Source organism: Corvus kubaryi, unplaced genomic scaffold, assembly GCF_017639235.1.
Source record: "Corvus kubaryi isolate FWS band 111438036 unplaced genomic scaffold, C.kubaryi_AGA036_p1.0 37397, whole genome shotgun sequence".
NCBI lineage: Eukaryota > Metazoa > Chordata > Aves > Passeriformes > Corvidae > Corvus > Corvus kubaryi.
In genome coordinates, this window is record NW_024581136.1 from 11,565,126 (window position 1) to 11,582,455 (window position 17,330).

A 17,330-nucleotide genomic window follows, 5' to 3' on the forward strand; every position below is an offset into this window, starting at 1 on the left:
TTTCTCCTCTCTCGAGCAGCTGTCATTTCTTTCCGCTCTGGTTTCTGGCAGGCAGCACAGCCCCGGCATCTCTTTCAAGAGAGAAAGTGGAAGCCAAAAAGCTGCACTGAGCACCACAGTGTGAGCTCTGCCCTGGGTGATGGCAGCCAGACCCCTGGCACAGCAGGGATGCTCATCCCCATGGACTGAGTGCCCCGAGACAAGCCTGATTAAGGGGGGGTATTGGTTTGCAGCCACGCCTGGGTGACCAGCTCAGACAGAGGCAAGGAGAAAACGAGCATCAACCTCTCTAAATTCTTAAGAGCATCTTTGTGAAAGAGAAGCTTGCATATCTCACAGAGAGGCCCAGGAACCACAACAGATGCTGCCACCTCCCAGGTCTCCCCTGCACTGCAAGAGCCGTTATTTGCCTGCCCACGCACTTGTCATCACGAGTCAACAAACTGCTTGGATGCAAAACTCTTTATTCACCCCCATGGCCAGATCTGACTCCTGCTTGGGGAGGGAGGGACACAGGGGTAGATCACCCCTCTTGCAGAGGAGGAAAGTGCCTGGAGACAGGCAGAAGACCAGCTTCCCATGGATTTCTGAATAGGGGTACACAAGGCAACCTCTGCTCCAAGCAAGGAGAAGCCCACAGCCCTGGGCTCCCGTGAGCAGCATCTCACAGGATTCACTCCAGCTCTGACCTCCAGCATTTTCTTCAACAGTCATGCTTTGATAGTTGGTTCAGACCTGGGGCAGGGAAGCAGCGTGGCCACTCCAGAGAGCACTGGGTGGAGGTAGCAAACCGAGGCATAATGTAAATCACCTTTGGGACAGACCTGTTGGCATCACTGCTCTGCCCCAGCCCATCCTCCCTGCCCTGAGAGAAGAGGTAGCACATGGAGCACAGCAGGGACCTTCCTCATCCTGTGGTACCCACCCCATGGCCACAATACCACTGTGGCCAGGACTGTTCAATATCGACTCCAGCAGCAGCATCTCTGTTGCTTCAGTCCTGATACACTGGATTTTTCCCAGAGTGAGGGACTGGGGCAGCCTGTTCATGCCCACACCCTGGTGAGGAGGGACCCTGACCTTCAGCAGGGCTGTGAGGGCAGCTGTCGAGTCCTCTCATCCAGGTGTTTCTTGCCCCGCTCTGGCGTCACGGGTTTCTCCTCTGGGAAGATGATGGTGGCGTATTCAGTCTGCTCAACCGGCTGGGTCTCGGGGGGCACCGGGGGGCGCTGGTCCCTCTGGAACTCCAGCACACCATAGTCCACAGTGGATATGGACACCACGGGGGGCTTCTCTTCCTTCTGCAAGGTAACCCCATCGTGGTGGTTCAACATCTGGAGGTACCCACCACCCGCAGCACAAGCCCCTTCTTACAGCAAGTGCCAAAATCAGCTCTGAAGCATCCTGGGAGGGTGAGAGTGATACACAGCAGAAAGATGCACAGACCTAGGATAGAACATGCACGGAGGAACCACCTAATGAGCCTTGAGGTCTCAGCTCTCTGCCTCAGCCTCTGCAGGCAGGCTGGGCTCTCTGCCTGCCCAGCCACAGAAGGTGGGACTGTGCTAGGAGCCCCTTTTCCACCTCTCCATTGGGCTCCAAAGTGGCATGGTGTGCATGAGAAGACCCTAGGGCTGAGTTTGCTCAGCCCAGAGAGGAGAGAGCAAAAGGCAACCTAGTCACTGCCTTCAGCTACCTAATGAATGGGGTTGGAGAGAAGATGGAGACAGATCCCTCCGGAGGTGCCTGGCTAAAGGGAGAAGAAAACAGGCAACAGCTGCAGCAAAATAAATTTTAGCTTGATATATTGCAAGGAAACATCCTCCTATTTTCTACAGCAACACAATCCACTGTCAAAGATAAGCCTGCTTTGAAGAAAAATTGGACTAGAGAGTGCCATCCTATCTTGGGTAATTTTATTTTGATTTTGTGATGGGGCTGAGCTGCTGCAGGTGCAGAAAAGCAGTTGTAGCTGTGCAGAAAAGATCAAGCAGCAGCAGAGAAGACAGAAGAAGTGAGATGCTTGTGAAGAGCTGATAAAGGGAGGCCCAGCACCCTCCTCACCCCAGCAATGCCACGGTGCTCTCCTGCAGCACAGCAGGGAGACAGAGGCAGAAAACTCACCGCTGGCATGTTTTCACTCGGTGGTTTCTGCACATCTGCAAAGTAACACACTTGGTTAGAGGAGGTTTGTGTGCCACGTAAGCTGGCCCAGCCTCACCCTTGTCCTAGAGAGCACTGGACACCACAATCTTTTCACCACACCTCCTCCTTGTCTGTTCAGCATCTAACACCCTGAGCATTACAAGAACAAGTGAGACACCAGCCCAAAGTCTAGGGTTTAATTTGGAATAGTGGAGTGCAGGGGAATCCTCTGTGAGTGCCTGTGGCATGGCTGAGGCGATGCCCTGTGCTGCAGCAAGGCAAGGTTCTCCAAAGGTACCTGGGCAAGGTGCATGGGAGGGATTCAAGTGCAGCTTTAAGGCACCACGCTAACGAGTGGTATAGAGCTACTGCATGTGGTCTGTGGGCTCTACAAAGGGCAAGCAGGGCTCAAAGCACCCCTCTCCCCCAGCCATGGAGATATCTGTCCCACAGGGATATGCCACAACTGAGATTAGCACCTGGAACCAGTCCATGTACCCCAGGCAGCTGCAGACATCTGGCTGAGCCCAGGTCCCAAACTGGGTTTGCATGGCCTACAGGGGGATCATACCTCCTCTCCTGTATGTGAAGGTGAGGTAGCCAAAGATCAGCAGCACAACCACTCCAGCCAGCAGCAGGATGCCCAGGAGCATGGCCTTGATGTGCTCTGAGGGGTTGCCTTCCTCCATCTCCGGCTCATCAGTGGCATTCATCTGGGGGGCTGCTGCAATAGCCATTCAGAAAAGGGAGAACAAAACAGCAGGTCAGGAGTGTAAAATGGCCTCTGCAGTCCTTGTGAAAGGCAGCAGGGGAACATGGGGGTTGTCCTCAGAAAGAGCTCAGTGCCGGGCAGGCTGCCACAGCCCCACTACCCCTCTCCTACAAAGGAGAAGGGACAGGGTAGGGCTGTGCTCTCCTGACCCATGTCAGGTCCTCTGCCAACAGGTTACTGCCTGCCTTAAGTCCTGGAGCTACAATGAGCTTGGGACCTGTCCCCATCAGCTCAGCCCCTCAGGCTGACCTGTGACCATCAGCTGGGACCGGTTGCTCTCCATCACTTTATCGGGCTCAAAGATGGTGATCAATCCACAGTAGTAGGAGCCTGAGTCATTCTGGTGGAGGTTCAGGATCTCAATCTTAAAGACAGGAGCGCTGTTGATGAGCCGGTACTTCTCTGTCTCCGTCATGGTCTTTCGTGGGCTGATCTCCGCAGTTTTTTGGGCTTGGCTGTGGTTGGTCTCCTTGTACCAATTGAGGCTGTACTCTGAACCAGAGTCATTCTCCATGGAGATATTGCAGAAGAAGGTGGCTTTGTCATGTTCAGGGAGAGTTAACAATGCTGGGAAGATGGTCACTATTTGGGAGAGAGGAAACAGGGAGCAGACATAGTTACAGCAAGCACAGATCTCAGAAACAACCATTTCCCTGTGTAGGAGCCAGTGATGCAAGCCCAGTCCTCATCATCACACTGGGACATGGGCAGGTACATCAGCCCATGTTTCTCCTGTTCCAAATGTGTGCCTGGCTGGAGAGGCACTCTCAGAGGTAACAACAGTACTGTGAAATGGTTTCAGCAGACCAAATTGTGCTCTGGGTTACCTAAAGTTAACACTGAACACCTGTACCAGGGAAAACAGACTTTTGGGGTTGTATTATTTTTAAATATATGCTGTATTTTAATGTCTGAGTCATCCTCTCTCCAGCTGAGGCTGACTCTGAAAGTAAGCAGAGGGACAGAGTCCCAGGTCAGGGCAGTGTCCTGTGGTGCAGCCCATCACATGCCTGGCTGCCTGCTGGGATGCTCTGGCTCTACCTGCCACACCATGCTGGGAGCTCAGAGCAGGCAGGGGCTGCCCATGGCACAATATTTGTCATCTCCAGCCTGAGACCACCTGGCAGGGCAGAACAACCGGGAGCTCATAGTGTCATCCCTTTCCAAGGGCCTGTCCCCTCCTTATGTGTACAATTGGCCTTGCCAGGCCATTCCCAACACAGAATCCAGTCAGCCACAGGCACAAGCTCCTCTGCTTTAGCACCAGCCCTGCTGCTTCACCTCATTTCCCTGCCCATTATCCTGGTGGGTTCATCCATCCTGCGCAGTGGGCATGCTGCGAACACAGGCCAGCCACACAATGTCCTGCCTCAGTCAGTCCCACACAGCAGAACATGGCAGCTCTTGCATTAAGTTCTGTTCAGAGCAACGAAAAGTAGAAAGAAACATTTTTCACATAGGTCACCCGACCAAGCTATTCAAACCACCAAGGCTTTGTAAAGTTCTTGCCCAAGGAAGTTCACCTTCCCTTTTCAGAAATCATTGATAGCAGCCCCAGGGCCTGCAGGCAGTCAGAAAGTCCCTCCCATCCCTCCAACTCTGGCCTGAGGCCATAGGACCATAACCACAGCATCACCAGTTAGAAAAGGAACCTGGAAATTCTGTGAATAGATACAAGACTAGATGGAAAACTGGGCTGAGAAATGAGGGATGAGACCAAACTGGAGGAGGGAGGGAGAGAAGTGCCCCAGTTCCCACAGGCAGCACTGGCTGTGGCAGTGTCCACACCAAGAGATGGAATTTTTGCCATGTTTTGGATTTCTAGTGTTTAACAGAAAATATTTGGCAGGTTCAGGGCTTTGTTTCCTATTAGTGCCGCTGCCAACAATGAATGAAGCATTTGGAGGACTTCTGAAAGCAGATGTTGTGTTTACATGTTTTCTTGTATCTTCCCAGCTCCAGAGGTAACATCTGCTCCAAGGGACACCCAGCCCTCTGCCCACCCTCGGGGCAAAAAAAATACACGAATCCACCAAAGAAACAGTGGGCTGGAAGGAAGGGGAGAAACAGCTTTACCAGGGCTCTCACTCACTCTGCCCAGACTCACACATTCCCCTCAACATCTCCTCCTCCCCCAAATTTCACCCAGACCAAGGGCCCTGGCTCCCGCAGGATCAAGTTGCAGCCCAAGGGCGCAGACTGAAGCCATAAGAGCCAGAGAGGAAACCCCAGATGCCACTGGCAAACCCATAAGCTCAACACCAAACTCCAACCACCGTCACTGTGCCACAACACAGCTCTGGTGTCAGCACTGTGGGCTGGGGACCTGTCCCCTTCTCCATCCTTTAATCTCATTTCTACCCCAAGAATCCCCAGATCCTTTGCTTCAGCTTTAGGTTTTCTTCCTTCTTGATGCCAGAGATGATTTTTAACTACAACGCTCCCAGCCCTTAGACATTTTCCACCAGCTGCAAATGACATAGCCATGCCAGTGAACACACCACACTCCTGTACCTACCTCGGCGGCAGCAGGTCAGCATGGGCCCACAGCAGAGCAGGATGGCACAGAGGTCAGCCAGGGCTACCTCCACGCTGCCCCACATCTTCTTCGAGGCACCTGGAGCCATGGTGAGCCGGTCTGTTCCCTGCCCAGGCAGGCGGGAGGTGCTGTGCCGTGTGTGCTGTGCCGCTCCCGGCTCTCACCGTGCTTCCTTCCCCGCAGTGGCAGCTTGTTCTCTGTCGTACACAGCAAGAGCTGGGTGGAAGTGAAACGTGCCCATCTCTTCCCCAGAGGGAAACCCGGGCTGCCTCCCGCCCCCAGCTTCCTCCCCACGGAGGCAAAGATCAGCTGAGCCAGACCTGGCCCCTTCCCCTCCCTGAGCGCTCCTGGCATGTTCCCACGCAGGTACCCAGCTGCCAAGCAGCAGGGACAGGCACCTCTGAGCCTACACCCTTTTTGGGGAAAGCTTCCAGGGATGGAGGAGGCAGGGACCACAAGGGACATGTCCTCAGCTCCTCATAAGTAAAAGCTGATTTGGGTTCCCAGGCATCCAAGGTGCTCCCACTTGGTGCCCAAGGCAGTGGGGATGTAGGACATGTGGCACTGGGTAGATAGGGTCTGAGCAGCCATGGGGCACCTATTGGTAGGCTGCTCCCACCTGGATGGGATGGGAGAGGAGAAGGAGGAGGAGGGGGTGGAGAGGAGTTTTTCCTCTTTAGGTGCGTTACTTAGCAGATTTGCAGAGAGCAAGGGCAGGTGCCCAGGGCGAGAGTGCTGTTATTGGGGCGACATTTGCAGGAGACTTCTGTAATTTTTCTCCATCCATGCTCCCTGCTCACCACACTGACTAATACTGGCATAGGAAATAACCAGCGGTGAAAGCGCGCTCCTCCGCTTCTCTAGAACACAGCTTCGGTGCCCCGCAATTTTGGAAAGTGTCAGGGGAAAATTAATAACTGGGGAGAAGGATGTGATTCTCATGATGACTTCATTATTTTTCCAGGCTTTAAGAAACAAGCTGTGGGGCTGGGGCTTGCTCACTTCTCACTTTCAAATGTGTCCCTGGCAGGCGAGTGGGCTGGGGCAGCCACTCCTAATTCCATAGAATCATGAAATCATAGAATCATTGAGATTGGAAAAGACCTCTGAGACCATCAAAAGCCATTAGCCCAACACCACCATGATGGCCAAACTGGGGTGGCCAAGGAGGGGGTTCTGAGCTGGGGCAAACAGGGCTCACCCTGGGATGATGGCTCAGTCCAGCCTGTCTTGGTCCTCTTTTCCAGTCTCCTCCTGGCATTGCAGCATCACTCCTTTCTCATGAGCTGCTGGCACTGCTTGAGCTGCAGAGCAAGGTTGGGCACCGTGCCCAGCTTATCACCTCTCTATGCCACCTGGCCAGAGGCCACCATGCTGCCTGGATGGGTGGCAAAGGGAGTGCTCTCCACCACATGCAAGGGTGCAGGTGGGTTTTGACTTGGACATCACCTCTTCCTTCATAATTTCCTGGATTCCCACTAAAAAAAAACCTGACTGAACTAAACTAAACTAAACTAAACTAAACTAAACTAAACTCCACAAAACAAGGAAGCTCACAGCAAGGAGGCTTTTCCACCTTGAGGCTTTATGTCCCCAAATAGTGACACCAGGCACTTGGGCCAGGTGCGGGACACCTTGTTTGGCACTTGCCACATGTTTTGGTTTCTAGAGGTGGAAGATGTAATGGGTATCACCACCAAGATCATAACTCAGCGAGCCAGGGATTGGCAGGAAAAACTGGCTCATCCTCCCCGCCCCATGTGACAGCAGCAGAGGGCTCTGATTAGCATCATAGCACAAATTGCTCAAACTTTCCAATGCACACTTGAGATGGGTATAAACTGGCACCCAGGGTGGGGAGGCTGCCATGTCCACGAGAAACCAACAACAGCAAGATGCCCTTTTCTCTGAAAGAAAAAAAAAGTGGTGAAAAGATTAAAAGATCAAGCTGCTAGGAAGCTGGTGTGGAGGAAAGTGAGGTGAGCAGCAGTGCCAGCCCAGCATATGCCTCAGGTGTTGGCATCACAGAGGAGCCCGTCCCCAGCCCCACAGCAGCCCCCAGGGCTTCAAGCAGGCTTTGCACCCTGCCTGCACCCTGCCAGACCAGCACAGCTCACCCTGGCTCCTCCACCAGGTTCTGCAGCACCAAGGAAAACAGCCTGGCTCCAACCATGATGCAGCTCCCTGCTTGTGCTGGTAAATCCCCTCCAGCCCAGTGGAGTGGATGGTACACCTTGGGGTTTGCTGATGGGGTCATAAAAAGCTCCTTTGATGTTTAAAAAATAAAAATTCTTTCTGTGACTTGGAGCATGGCAAATTGCATGGGACAGTCCTTTTCTATTTGGCCACCAAAAGATGAAAATAAAGTCTAAAAAGGAAGGATAAACAGAAATAAGTGAGAAGACAGTTTGTTCTTTAAAACTAAGAAACAGCAACTTTAGCAAGCACATGTCACACCACTTCATTGCAGCACAAATGTCATGGTTTTTCTCCAACCAGAAGCTGGTGAGTTCCATCAACACAGCTGTGGCCCAGAGGAGGGCCCGGTCTTCTACAGCCATCACTGTTGGGGCACACAGCTATTATCTGAGCACTCACCTCAAAGGGTTGAGGGTCAGTCCCAAAATGGCTTTAAAGCATCTGGGGTATTTAAGGAGCACTGAAAAATTGGACGAAGAAAAAGAAAGGTGTGATCAAACATCTCTGATGGAGCTGACTGAAGCCCAGAGCTGAATGACCTTGAAGTCCAGGGAAAGCATCGCTTCCCAAGTGAAGGAAGAAACACAAACTACCACAAAAAGATGCTGAGGAACAGAAACCCACACGTTCCAAAGATCCTTCCCCCAACGGTTTAACTGAATTCACATCTGTGGGTCTGACCCAGGCAGGAGGCGAGTGGTAAGAAGAGGAAACGGTTAATAGTGTTTGCAAATAAACACAGGGAGTGTTGAGGTCTTTCAGATACTTCTCAGAAATTATGAAGGTCTCCGCAAATGATTTGCATGAACAGCAACACCTGACCCTGTGGGGACAGGCAGCGTCCTGCGGGTGTGAGTAAGCAGCGGTAAGCAGTGAGTAAGTGGAGGGATGGAACAGAGGCACAAAACTGTTCCTTTAACAAGCAGAAACCTGCAGGGCCTGGGCAGAGCAATGGTAGCTATGATGGGAAGGCGCCACATGGGTAAGGCATGGGGCCAATGTCACCTTCAGCATGGCAGTGAGTGTTCCTGCTGGTGGGCAGAGCTGACACCCAGCCCAGTGGTACTAAGGACTCTGATGGTCCATTTCTAGCAAGAGGTGCTGGTAAAGTCTGTGGAAATCAGGAACTGCTGCGGCACAGGGTCTCAGCAACCCATTCATGCACAGAGGAGTTTGGGGCAGGATCTGGCACCAGTTAGGATATGCCTGTGCATCCCAAGCAAAACTGCAGCAGCGGTAGCGCTTTCCTTGTGGTGCAACCTCACACTTCCTGTACCTGAGGGGCACCTCCAGGCACCCCCAGCCCTGTCACAGTTCATGGCCCCTGCCAGCCTCTCGTCCCTGGCAGCAGCACGCTCTGCAGCAGCACTGGCTGTGCCTTCACACTGTTTCCATTCGGAGCTAGGTGAGGCACACAGGGACCTTTCTCAGCCATGTCATCCGCTGCACGTGGGAAGCACAATCGATCGCAGAGATCGCTGCTTCGAGATAAACTGCAGAGGAAACAGAATGTCAGCTTCTCAGCAGGGGCTGCAGCACTCGCAGCTTTCCCTGGGACACGCAGCAGCTGTGGGCAGGAAAAAGGGTGCAAGAGGTAGGATATTGGGGAGCAGGAATTTTAGACCTTTCTGGAGGATTTAAGAAGTTCCTGGAGGAAAGGAGCAAGGCTGGGATCTCCTCCCTGATGTGTGGGATGTGTCATCCAGAGGTAGGAAGGGAGCCCTTCAGGCCCTGGGCAAGGCTGAGTGCAGGGGCCGTGGCTGCCGCCTGGTTTGGGTCAGGAGGGGGGCACCGGGGAAGCACCCAGTGAGGCCAGGCCATCTTACCCCACTCTCTCCCCATCATACCTCCAGCCACACCCCAGGCAGCAACCTCTTCAAACCCTTTAGTTACAGAATCACAGAATCGCTTAGGTTGGGGAAGACCTCTGAGATCATCCCATCCAACCTATGAGTGAACACCACCATGACAACTACAGCATGGCACTAAGTGCCATGTAGTGTCTTTCTTAAACACCTCCAGGAACCGTGACTCCACCATCTCCCTGCACAGTCCATTCCAATGTTAATCACCCTTTCTGTGAAGAAATTCCTCCTAAGGCCCAAACCTCCCGTGGAACATCTGTGCCCTCTCATCCTGTTGCTGTTTGTCTGGGAGAAGGGGCTGAGCCCCACCTGGTTACACCCTCCTTTCCAGGAGTTATGGAGAAGGATAAGGTCCCCCTGAGCCTCCTTTCCTCCAGACTAAGCAACCCCAGCTCCCTCAGCTGCTCCTCACAGGATTCGTGCTCCAGACCCTTCCCCAGCTCCACGGCCCTTCTCTGGACTCGCTCCAGCACCTCAGTGTCTTCTACAAGACATAGTAAAATTTTACAATTATTACAATTATTAAAATAGCTTGCAATTATTACCGCAATTATTTACCGCTTATTTACCAACTACTTCATTGTACAAGCCTTTTTATTGCAAAAATTGCCTTTTTTTTTCTTTTTTTTCTTTTTTTCTTTTTTTTTACAAAACAATAACATAGGCTGTAGAGACATAAAATATAAACTACAGTAGTACACAGAACAACACTCCGCACCCCCGCTCGTGGGCCGGCACCCCCGGGGCGGTGCCGCGGTGACGCGGCGGAAGCGGCGGAAGCGGCCGCGGTTGTCCCGGTAACCAACGCCGGGGCCTGCAGGGGCCATGGGCGAGCTGGGCCCGGACGAAGGCGCCGGGAACACGTACAGCCTGCGGCCCGGCCTCCAGCACCGGTGAGGCCCCGGGGGAGGGTGGGGGAATGCGGGCCGGCGTGATGGGAGGCATTGGGTTGGCGCGGTTTGGCCCTGGGAATGTGGGCGCTGCGGTGGGAATGTCGGGGAGGGCGTCCCTGGGCGTGAGGCGGTGCGGGGTGTTGGGAATGGGGGCCCCCGAGGGTTTGGGGTTGGAGGGCACTGGGCTCCCAGTCCAACTTTGACACCCGCTCAGGTGGGGGATGCTGCTGGAGGGGCAACTTCCAGAGGGGCTGGTTTCACCCCTGTTGGTAGGTGTTTGGCTTTCAGCAATATCTCCATTTTAGCAGGGCTTTTTTTCCCCACAGCTTGTCATCTGTCATTTTTCTCTAATACGTGAAAGCTACATTTTCCCAGGTGGGGTTGTGTATGTTTCTACACATTGTGTGATCTTCCCGGGCTTTCTGTTGCACTTTTTTTTTTCCCCTATGATAGATTTAAATCATCCACAGTAAAAGAATGCATCCATGCGATACTGAAGGAGAAGCTGGCCAATGTACAGTACATCCCAGAAGAAATGCCTGAGCTTACAAAGTCTTTATCAGAGACAATAAAAGACAGACTGAAAGGTAAGGAGGTTTGCTGGGGAAGTAATTTCTTTTCTTGCCATGTCCTCTCCCTTTTGACAAGATCCCTCTTTCTTCTTTTATTCTTGAAACTTATTCCTTCCCTGTTGACTGACTTGAGTCTACTGTTATGAAACAATCTGTCCTATATACGTACATTCCTCGCCTGCGGAACTGGAGACCTAATTCAAGCAGACAAGATTTGGTTTTGTATAGCTTGGCAGGTGTGTGATGCCAGCCTTGGAGGGGCTGCAGGGGGAGAGAAGCTGCATTAGAGAGAAGAAAGAAGTGATGCTTCATTGCTTCTTGCTTCCATAAACAGAACCATTCCTGCTCTTTTTCTGCTGCGAGTTAGATCAGAGCTGGAATAGCAGTGGAGGTCAGAACAAGGCTCAGGGGGCACAGGGAAGAGGGAGAGAGGACAGTCAGCCAAGGAGGGATGTGACTACAGCCTTACAGTACTGGAAAAAGGTTGTGCTGCTGCACAGGATGCCCCCCAACATTTTTGAGTTCTAGAAGAAAAGTGCAGGCACCAGCAGGTGTTTCCTGAGCTCCGTGCTGGAACAAGTACATGGATGTGTGTGCTGGCATGGACACTTCTTTTGCCTTCCTCCTGGGGACAGGCTGGTGCTCCATCTGCTGGGCTGGCCTGATGTGGTGGCACAGCCACACGGTCACCCTCGGTAGGAGCCGTGGATTTGTGCTTCTCCCAGAATTACACATCTGCTTTAAAGCCAACAGCAGCTGTAGTCCCTGCACGTGTTGATGCCAAGCTCATCTGCACTGGGCTTGGTTTCAGTAATGTGTAATCACAGTGGCAGCAGCCTGAAGCGAGGCTGGCCCAGGGTGGCTGCTCTATCAGCTGGCTTCTCTGATAAGCATTGACGTGGTGGATGTTAACAGAGCCAGCATGCTGTGTTTAATCCTCCAGTGGAAACAGGGCGCTGGAGTCATCCTGGGACACTGCTTTGTTGAAGACAGGCATTGGGACCTATATTTGATTTTAAACATGCTTGTTCTGATTTGGCTTCTGGAACACTGCCATGGCCTGATTGGATCTGGCCTGTGCCCCAGAGGTACTTCTTTACTATTGTGAAACAATAGCACATCTCTGCAGACACATAACACAGCTATTATGTGGCCTTTTATCCCACTCAGAAGCAAAGGAAACACCTGTGTGGCAGAAGAATCTCACAAGGCCTTTGCCTCAAAGCAGTTCTAAAATAAGACAGTTTTTTTCAAATTGCATTCTGTCCACCAGCAGCTTTATTCATGTTCTTTTCATGTGGTCAGTTCTTGAAAGTTGTCAAAGCAGAATGCTGACATACAGTGTGGCTGCTCAGGGGTGTCTTGTGCCTTAGATGCACCTTTTGATGGATGCCAACTACCCTGTTCACTCTTCAAATCCAATAAAACCATGGTACTCCGTAGTAGGAAAATGAAGCCTTGCAAGGCAGTCTGTTCACTTGGCTACTTGCATAGGCTAGTACAGGCCACTTGCTTTGTAGCCAGAAATCTTTAGCTCTCAGGGTTCTGTTTTGGGATCGTATTTAAAAAAAAAAAATATTGCTCTCACTATTATTTTTTTTCTCTCCAGAGGAGGGATTTGACAGGTACAAGATGGTGGTGCAGGTTGTCATTGGAGAGCAGAGAGGAGAAGGAGTGAAGTAAGTTTTGCATCTTCTAATTGTATTTCTATCACGTTTTTTGGGTTTGGGTCTGTTTTTTTCCTTTGGAAGCTGCTTCCATCTTCCCTAGCTGCAAAGATCTGTCTGCAGATGATAAAGCGTAAATCACTTTCTCTTCACTTTTCGTGGTAACTTGAGGGTTTAGGTTTTGGCTGATTGAATTACCAGTGATAATTGGCTCTATGGTGGTTCTTAGCAAGCTGAAATGCTGAAGAGCATTTGTGAGGAGTGTTGCAGAAGCATTTTATGTTGTATTCATCATCATGAATATAATGAGTTAGGGTACACACCTCATCCATTCCCAAGGCCCTGCTGGAGCACAAAAGCCATGGTAACTCACTTCTGTCGAAAGCCAGAAAGCTTCCATAAGCACTTCATTTCCTTTTTTCAGAAGTTTCGATTTCTATAATCCCCCTTCGATACTGCCATGGGAACCAAGCCTAGATTCCCATGTGGGTGCTGAGCACTTGCAGTCAGCTCCAGATGCCTGCAGTCAGACAAAAGAATTCCTCTTGGCTGCAATAGAGGGCTGTAGCTTTCTCTTACTAGTGGGTAGGGAGAAGACAAAAGGGAACAGCTCGAAAGGTTTATGTGCTTTATCTGCTGGGCTTATCTTTATTATTGTGCCTGGTACTCCAGCAGAAGATAAGTGCAGCAGAGCTGTAATCAGATCTGCTCCCTCCCTGTTCTGGAGGTCAGAGAGGAATATCTGTACCTGCTGCTCAGGCTTTTGTCAGGAATGTCCATCTGCAGGCAGACTGCTCCAGAAGCACCATACCAGGGTGAACAGTTCAATGTTCAGGTGGTCTGATCAGAAATGTGAAGCCCAGCAACACAAGCTGACAGAGCAGTTGGGGAAATTTCCCAGTTTACAGCAGACAGGAGGCAAGATTGAAGCACGATCACTGACATCCTTAATGCAAAAAACAGGTAGCCAGTGTATTCCAGAGGGAAAGTGGAATACTGAAGTGAAAAAAAAAAGGCAGGATAACCCTGAGGGCTAAGGTAACAGAAGGATGAAATTCAGTCATCTTAGTACGGCAGTCAGACATGGAGGGACTGTGCCCCAAAAGGAATTCCATCAGCTGAGACTGACTGGGGCAGGCAGGAAGTGGGATTCTTGCAGCAGAGAGAGGGGAATGTCAGTGCCTTTAGACAAGGCAGCAGCAAGGTCTCATATGTAAGATCCTGTTATTGTCTGGTCGGTTGTCCTCAGGATAGGGCTTGGGTGTGTCAGTCCATCAGGATGGTCAGGGAACAGAGGGTATAGATACGAAAAGACTAGAAGAGGTCATGGTCTCGTAGCATGGAATCTGCCAAGGAATACGATAGCTCCCTATAAATAAGTTGGGAGTGTGTGCCATGAGGGTGCAGGAGGTGAAGGACAAGAACAAATAAGCTAAATTAGCCACTGATATGCATAGGCCAGAAGTCAAAGATTCTTAAGCATGAGGTTTCAAGCCCTGCTGCACAGTGGAGGTGGCAAGGTTGAGAGCTGATGAGTTTGAAGGTGGAGCAGATACAGAGGGGATTACAGCATGTGGTAGAATTCAGCAGTAGAGAACCAGGCTTGGGATTCAGGAGCACACTTCCCAATTCTGTAACCTTTAAAGCAAGCTCAGTTTGGTTTTCAAGGGAAGTATCTGTGATCACTTAGGTCATTACACTTGAATTCTGGGTAATGTCCCTGTCTGGCTCCTTTGTCTAGCATGGCTGCACGATGTTTCTGGGACGCTGACACTGACAGCTGTGCTCACGACGTGTTCATGAACGTAAGTATGGGCTGGATTCCCATGGGAAGTGCAAGGCTACTTGCTTTTGTATGAGAGGCAGAGTCACCTTAAATATGGAGCAGAAAGGAAACAACTACCAGAGGGAAGGAATCAAGATTATTGAAACAGCCTGATTTACATCCTCATTCACAAAACATATTTAGATATAATAGCCAACGTAGTAAAAGTTCTCTCCTGAGCAGGTCACACAGTACTGTACAAAAGTCATTGTAGTCACACCATTTTACTGCTGGGGAGAGGAAGCACAAGACATAAAGTCTTTTCTTACATACTTTGCTGAACTGCAGTCATGGAGTATGGCTGAAATCCAGGATTGAGTCAAAGTCAAGGTTTTACTTCATTATTAACTTTATTTTAAACTGACACACCTGTGAGTGTATAGATGGAGGAAATTCAGGTGCTTCTGGTATCCATATGCACTGACCTGGGTTACACCACAAGTGAGGTGAATAAGAAACTTAAATAAAGGACAGAAAATTGCAATATATTACCATACAGTTATGGTCTGGTCTAAATATTCCCTGAGGTTTGCCTGTTCCACTAGCAAAAAGCTTGCTTTGACTAACACGGAGCCTTTCTCTGTTTTCCCCAGGACAGCCTGTTTTGTGTGGTGGCTGCATTTGGCTGCTTCTACTATTGAAGGTGACAAACATTGCACAGAAGGACAGATGTGGGGGAGAATGCTTTGGAGTATTTTTTATTTAAGTGCACAAAAGCATCATGTTCTTCCTTTAGTACCTAACAAAATTAACAGCTCTACGAAGCACATCCTATGCCTGTTCTACACACTGCAACATTCCTTCTTCCTTGTGGATATTGATACAGCTTTAAGCACAATAGTATTATTATTATTATTATTATTATTATGTCCTTTATTTAAATGGCCCTGTGTTTTTTATATAGTGTTGGTTTTGTCCTAAAAGTGTATTGCCAATAATTGCTTCTAAGGCAAACTCAACTTCTGTCTCGAAACGGTTCTGTTACTTTTATTTTTATGAAATTAATGAAATATTTATAAGAAAAAACCAATAAATCTATGTATTTAATATTTCTTCTCCTGTGGCATTTTCTTCCACTCTACAAGATGCACTAGCCTGGATGGCTTGTCTGCATTTCTCAGGTGAGCATTTTGACGATTCTTTGTCAATTAACCCATAAAGCTGACTACTGATTCTGGTTATCCAGATTTGTTCCTATGACTTCCACAACTGGGCTATGAGTCCCAGCTGTGTCACATGAGATGGTATTAATTGATGGAAAGTCAATTAAGGTATTTAGGACATTAGGCCAGCAGCCCACACACTCCATGACTGCCAGAACTCCTCCCTGCAGTAACTGCTCCTTGGTTTGGTGCAGTTTGGCACCCATGGATGCTGTGGGATCATTGCTCCTCACCCCCTTCAGCAGACACTGCAGAGCTTTCTCAATCCCTCTGTAATTGTTTTGGAATATGAGGGTGGATGTTTGGAGACCAACTTTGCTAGGACTCCAGCCTCGGAAAGGCTGCAGTAGATCTGCAAAAGAGTGCTAAAGCTTCTCAGCTCCCCAAAAGTTAAAGGCCCAGGTTGGTTCCTGAGAAAGTGGGTGCCACCAGAGTACATCTTAGGGTGCCCATCAGAAGACAGGATGAGTTGCTCTGTGGTGGTGCCTGTTCTCTCTCTGCTAACAGAGCAAGCACAGCTGAACCATTCCAGTGGCATGAATGGGTTTTAGAGTGCTGAAGCAGGGTGACGTGAACCCTAAATCCCACCCTCACTAACTTAGAGCAGAACACACCCTCCCCATGCAGCTCTTGGAAGCCAGGGAAGTAAAAAATCACGATGCATCTTCTAGAATCCCTCTTTCAGCCACAATGCTGGAGGCATAGAGAACCACTGGTTCTCAATTGTATTAGTTTTAAATATTTTGATAATGAGTCTTCCTCTCCTTTTCCTCTGGTGGGAAATAGAAGGTGACTTCTCTGATTGCTTTGCTGTTCCCTGTGGCTGTCACCCGTTAAGAAACCTGCAGAGAGATGCAACAGTGCTGCTCGGTTTGTGCACAACCTGGGAGTGTGACTTTCGGGGAACAGCAAAGCCCTCCACACAACAACATTTTTCCAGGAGATGGTACATACGACCTCAGACTCACTTTGATGCTTTTATAAAGTCATGGCTATTAAATCACAATGTTTCACCTTGCATCTGCTCCATTTTGGAGGGGTTTAATGGCTTCTTCACAAAGGTGTTGTGCAAAGCAGGTGAGTAGGTTTGGGTCTGTAATCACCCAGCCTCACCACCCTTGGCTGTGGCATGGGTCGCATAATGGATGCTGTATTTTCCCTGGAGAAAGATCGAGCCGCTGCTGAGGCACTGCACGTCGGTGTGGACAGCAGGGCAGCTCCTTCGTTCCAGAACCTTTGGAATTTACACTGGATGCATCCATACACTGGACAGACTGAGACTTCATCACAGTCTCCCCTCCTCACGAGAAGCAGAGGGGCAGACACTGATCTCTTCTCTGTGGTGACCAGTGACAGGACCCAAGAGAATGGCCTGAAGTTGTGGCGGGGGATTGGGTTGGATATCAGGAAAAGGTTCTTTCCCCAGAAGGTGGTCGGGCACTGGACCAGGCTCCCCAGGAAAGTGGTTATGGCATCAAGCCTGGTGGACTCAAAAAGCGTTCGGATAAGGCTCTCAGGCACTTGGTGTGACTCTTGGGGATGGTGCTGTGCAGGGCCAGGAGCTGGACTTGGATGATCTCTGCGGATCCCTTTCAGCTCAGGATATTATTCTGTGATAGGAAGAGCCGCGGGGCAGGACCGTGGTGAGCCGGAACGGAGCTTCCAGGCGCGGTTTCCCGGGACGCGGCTT

At 50.4% G+C, this 17,330-nt stretch overlaps 2 protein-coding genes across 2 annotated transcripts; one reads left to right on the forward strand and one right to left on the reverse strand.

Annotated features, from left to right (window-relative positions):
• Positions 1-447: 447 nt before the first annotated feature.
• On the reverse strand, positions 448-5,727 carry PDCD1 (programmed cell death 1). The gene is made up of 5 exons (XM_042042502.1): positions 5,436-5,727; positions 3,167-3,499; positions 2,717-2,869; positions 2,125-2,159; positions 448-1,301 (listed from the first exon to the last, which is right to left on the reverse strand). Exons 1-5 carry the CDS (start codon positions 5,542-5,544, stop codon positions 1,083-1,085), a joined length of 849 nt encoding a protein of 282 aa, XP_041898436.1. The 5' UTR covers positions 5,545-5,727; the 3' UTR covers positions 448-1,082.
• Positions 5,728-10,284: 4,557 nt separating this feature from the next.
• DYNLT2B (dynein light chain Tctex-type 2B) lies at positions 10,285-15,526 on the forward strand. Its single transcript, XM_042042034.1, has 5 exons — positions 10,285-10,413; positions 10,867-11,000; positions 12,595-12,664; positions 14,394-14,457; positions 15,071-15,526. Exons 1-5 carry the CDS (start codon positions 10,346-10,348, stop codon positions 15,116-15,118), a joined length of 384 nt encoding a protein of 127 aa, XP_041897968.1. The 5' UTR covers positions 10,285-10,345; the 3' UTR covers positions 15,119-15,526.
• Positions 15,527-17,330: the final 1,804 nt, after the last annotated feature.